Source organism: Protopterus annectens, chromosome 4.part1, assembly GCF_019279795.1.
Source record: "Protopterus annectens isolate FY-2018-M chromosome 4.part1, PAN1.0, whole genome shotgun sequence".
NCBI classification, from domain to species: domain Eukaryota; kingdom Metazoa; phylum Chordata; order Ceratodontiformes; family Protopteridae; genus Protopterus; species Protopterus annectens.
Genome location: NC_056734.1, coordinates 218,765,555 through 218,769,621, shown reverse-complemented (window position 1 = coordinate 218,769,621; position 4,067 = coordinate 218,765,555). Strand labels below are relative to the sequence as shown.

The window sequence follows — 4,067 nt, the reverse complement described above, 5'->3', positions numbered from 1 at the left end:
ACAAAGTATTCCTGTGGAAGTTGGAAGGTAAGAAAGTGAAACATATATTTTTTTAAAACAAACGTTGTATTTTATTAGTCTTTGATAGGTTACGTTTATACATTGATAAAATTTGAAATGTATTGAAAATTATACAGTAAGTTTTAAAACTGTATACATTGTGTACACAATTGCTGCCTGAATTCTTATTTAACGCATGTCTTAATATGAAAGTTGATAAATTTAACTAGTTGTATATATAAAATTATGGAGGTAAAAAGTGATGGAGCTTTAGTCCAAGTTTTATTTTTTCTAAATACGACATTCTCTGGTTTCCTTTATTGTAGCCTCATTGAAGATTACTTCTTTTAAAGATGACAGAAATTCTTCAAACTGAGGTGATAAGTTCTACTTGGTTATTTTTTTGTTGTCACAGCCATTAATAGGCCAAAGTAAATATTAGTTTTCCTGGTTTATTTTAGAAATTCTTGTATTAATGTATCAAACCATAATGCTGTTAACAAAAAGGATTTATTTGTGAACTTTCAAAAATGTATGTGACCAAACTATATTGCAAGGTTTTAGATGTCTAAAACATTGTATATCCTTCTTACTATTAAACCTGGCAATCCTATTAGGAGTAAAGAAAAAGCTGTATAGAAATTTCCAAGCGATAATACTCCACTATTATGATCCCGAGGTATATTTTAGCTAATTTTTTTTTTTGCATTCAGTAGTTAACTTTTGAAAACATATTAACCCTAGGATAAAATAAAATGGTTAACATTATAAGGCACAACTTTATGTAATTTAGAAATGTTTATGTTCTGTGTTCATCGTATGTAATTTTATATAAATTGAACTTGGCTTACTTTTGTATTGGGATTGTGCTACTGTAAGACATTTCTGCTGGGCATATGTTTTAACATTTGTGTAAATAAATCCGATCTTCAGAATATGTATTGTATTAATTTATAAGATATTGTGTTTATTTGATTCCTAAATCAAAGCGTTTTTGCCAGCAGAAGATTCTATTTATTGATTCAATGCAGGATAGAAATGTAGATGGTAGTATCCACATCACTGGTTGGGTGAGGGGACATGCTTAGAAGCAACTGTTTACTGTTTTATGTCAGGAGAGCAAAACAGTTACTTCCTTCCCTGCCTTAATGACTTGAGTAAACACATAGTGGCCAGAGTCTCTCTCCACTTTTAATAAGATATTGGAGTCTGTCAAAGCCTGGAGACTTATTCTGAAGAAATGGTTTAATAATGTCCTGATTTAATATCACAAAACTAATGTAACCTTTCAGGTTGTTGATTTATACTTGTGACTGAGGAACTTTTCACTGTAAGACTTGGGTGAAAAGTGGTGTTGACTGGAATAATTTGACTGAGGTTAACAGAGGGAATAAAGTAAACTTTAGTCAGGGTCACTAGATTATCAAACTCCTTTACACTGTTCTGTGCTATAAAGGGCTTTTCTTATTAGCTTATCACTCTGCCTGCCTTTGCATTATTCTGCTTAACTATGAAATTTTGGTGTCAAGTTGGTGTTTTTGTCTTTTTGTTTTGTCACTGCAGGCACTTATTTTTCATCACCTCTGCCCATTTTTTTTAAGTTCTCTTCTATACAGGAGAATGTTATAAAACTGCTTGTCTTGTAAAAAAAGTTAGTGTGCTGAAGATTAATGTAAGACTGTTTCTAGCTTGTGTATGTTTCTCAGCAAAATAATGCAACTGATAGCTGCATTTTTCATACTAGCAGTGTTGTACAACAGGGAAATCCCTTCATTTGTTTTACTGAAGTTAATATAATCTAAATTTAAAAAAAAAAAAGTTTAATATGCATTTTTTTTCTTTGTACAGGCCTCATAAGGAACGTTGCCATGTAGGAGTTTCTATCATGGTTTGGTTGCAGAACATATTCCGTGCATATCCTGGCTGATGAGGCACTGTAGGTTAATGTATTTGTCTATGTAAAAGCAGTGGATCATGTATAAAAGAAGGAAATTTCTGATATAAGAAAAAAATCTCTATATACTAGCCAGCCATTAGAGGACCATGATGCGTGTCTTATCCTTAAAATGTGGCCGTTTGTACCGTTATGTGAAGTTTATATTCCTTGTTGCCTTGTTAATTGTATTACTGATGCACACGCACACCTTGTTTGCATCATTTCAAAGAAATGAATTAACTGATCGCAGGTTTATTGGCCTTAACAAGTGTCCTGCATGTTTTGGAACTAGCTGGTGTAGGAAATTTATGAATGACCATATTCGATTTGAGTCCTGGGATAGACTGAGGTTTTTGGACTTCTTTAATGTAAAGAATGTTCACTTTGCACAGTATGGAGAACCAAGAGAAGGAACCAGACGGATTGTTCTTAAACGTTTGGGTTCAAACCAAGAATTGGCTGATATAGACCAAAAGATCTGTAAAAGAGCAACAGGCCGCCCACGCTGTGACCTAGTCCAGGCCATGTACAAGACTGAATTTGCTCGTTTAAATGGTGATGTTAGATTATTGACTCCTGAAGTTGTTGATGGATGGTCAGACTTGGTCCATTGTCCATCTCAGAGATTGTTGGATAGAATAGTGCGCAGGTATGCAGAAACAAAGGATTCTGGAAGCTTCTTGTTGAAAAACTTGAAAGATACCGAGCGCATGCAGTTGCTAATGACTCTTGCCTTTATCCAGAACCTCTTGTGCTACAGGTAAGTTGTGCATTATTGTTTAAATCCAATTTATCTAGTTACTTTTTAGGATGACTATTTACGTATGTTTTGTATAATAGCAAAAACACACAAAACCAGTTTTGTGAGATGGTAGCAGTTATTGGTAGTTTACACATAGTTAACTCCTTTGCAACGGAGGTGATGATACCTGGAAGGAGAGTCTTTCATCACTTGAATAAAGTGGTTGAGTAGCTGTCTTCCTAATATGCACAATATGCACCCACCAAAGATACTGACCTGCCAGTATACTACACATTGTTAAAAAAACAAACAAAAAAAACAAAAAAAAAACAAAAATTGTACAAGACAGTGTTTGAGTATAGAGCACACACATCTCTTGTTTAATGGTTTGCATTCTTGTGATATTTTCCCATTAGTGATGGTGCATCTGTTGCTCTTTTAATGTTTTATTTGTTTTTTTTTATACTTCAGATATGTATTTTTATGAAGGTTTGTTTCATTTCATTGTATGTTATTCTAATCCGTTATTTTAAACTTAAAAGGATGTGGGTTGCAGGGGGTTTACAGTCCAGCATTTTCACTGTGTTTAATGGTGTGAATCAATTTCATGTATTGTACTACTGTAGTGGAGTTGTATGCTTTTTTTCTAGATACACTTGTACACCAGGCATTTGTTTGAGTGTTCTCTAATCATTAAATATTCAAAAATAATAATTGATGGGATTCCTTGATCTTGACATGAATATTTTTATTTTGGGAGATGAAGTGTAGTTTGTTCCACAATACTTTTTTTTCTAGGGGGGTGCTTAGAAATAACTGGGTATAAATGTCTTATCAGGAGAGTGCAAATATTCTCCATCCCTGTGCCAATACTTTCTTTGGTCAGTATTGTGACCAGTGTATCCCTTCAGATCCAGCAGTTATTTTTTGCAAAGTTCATTTATCTGTTAGCAGCTTCGTTTCCCAGAAGTGTAGTGTTGGAAGTTTGCCTCTGACGTTTGCCCTTGGACTTACTCCACCTACAGGTATTTCCTCTGTTTGCTCATCTAATGGTGTAGAGGGTAGCTGAAGACCAATGTCATTCATCCGTCTTTGTTGCTGACAGGTAACCCAGTTTCATTTGAAGACCAATGTCATTCATCCGTCTTTGTTGCTGACAAGTAACCCAGTTTCATTTGAATACTAGAACAAAGTCTGCTTTTTAAGAACAGGCTTGTCTGAATTGCATTCCTAATACATATTTCCTTTACTTTGTTAACCTTTGTGTAATCCATGGCTAAATTAATCTACAACTTCTGTTGAAGGTATATAGCACCAGAGGAGTTTTGTGTAGTAATCTTTTCTTTGGAACTATCCTTTAACATTGCCATGTCTATCAATGTCTCTTGC

The 4,067-nt window shown here is 34.2% G+C and overlaps 1 protein-coding gene across 1 annotated transcript; it reads left to right on the top strand.

The window, feature by feature from the left end:
- The first annotated feature begins 280 nt into the window (after positions 1 to 280).
- Positions 281 to 2,731, top strand: LOC122800824 (divergent protein kinase domain 2A-like). The gene is made up of 2 exons (XM_044070110.1): positions 281 to 377; positions 1,849 to 2,731. The coding sequence occupies exon 2, from the start codon at positions 2,044 to 2,046 to the stop codon at positions 2,698 to 2,700; it is 657 nt and encodes a 218-aa protein (XP_043926045.1). The 5' UTR covers positions 281 to 377; positions 1,849 to 2,043; the 3' UTR covers positions 2,701 to 2,731.
- The last annotated feature ends 1,336 nt before the right edge of the window (positions 2,732 to 4,067 follow it).

Coding starts and splice junctions, on each gene's coding strand:
- LOC122800824 (XM_044070110.1), top strand. CDS start 2,044: ATGATGCGTGTCTTATCCTTAAAATGTGGCCGTTTGTACCGTTATGTG.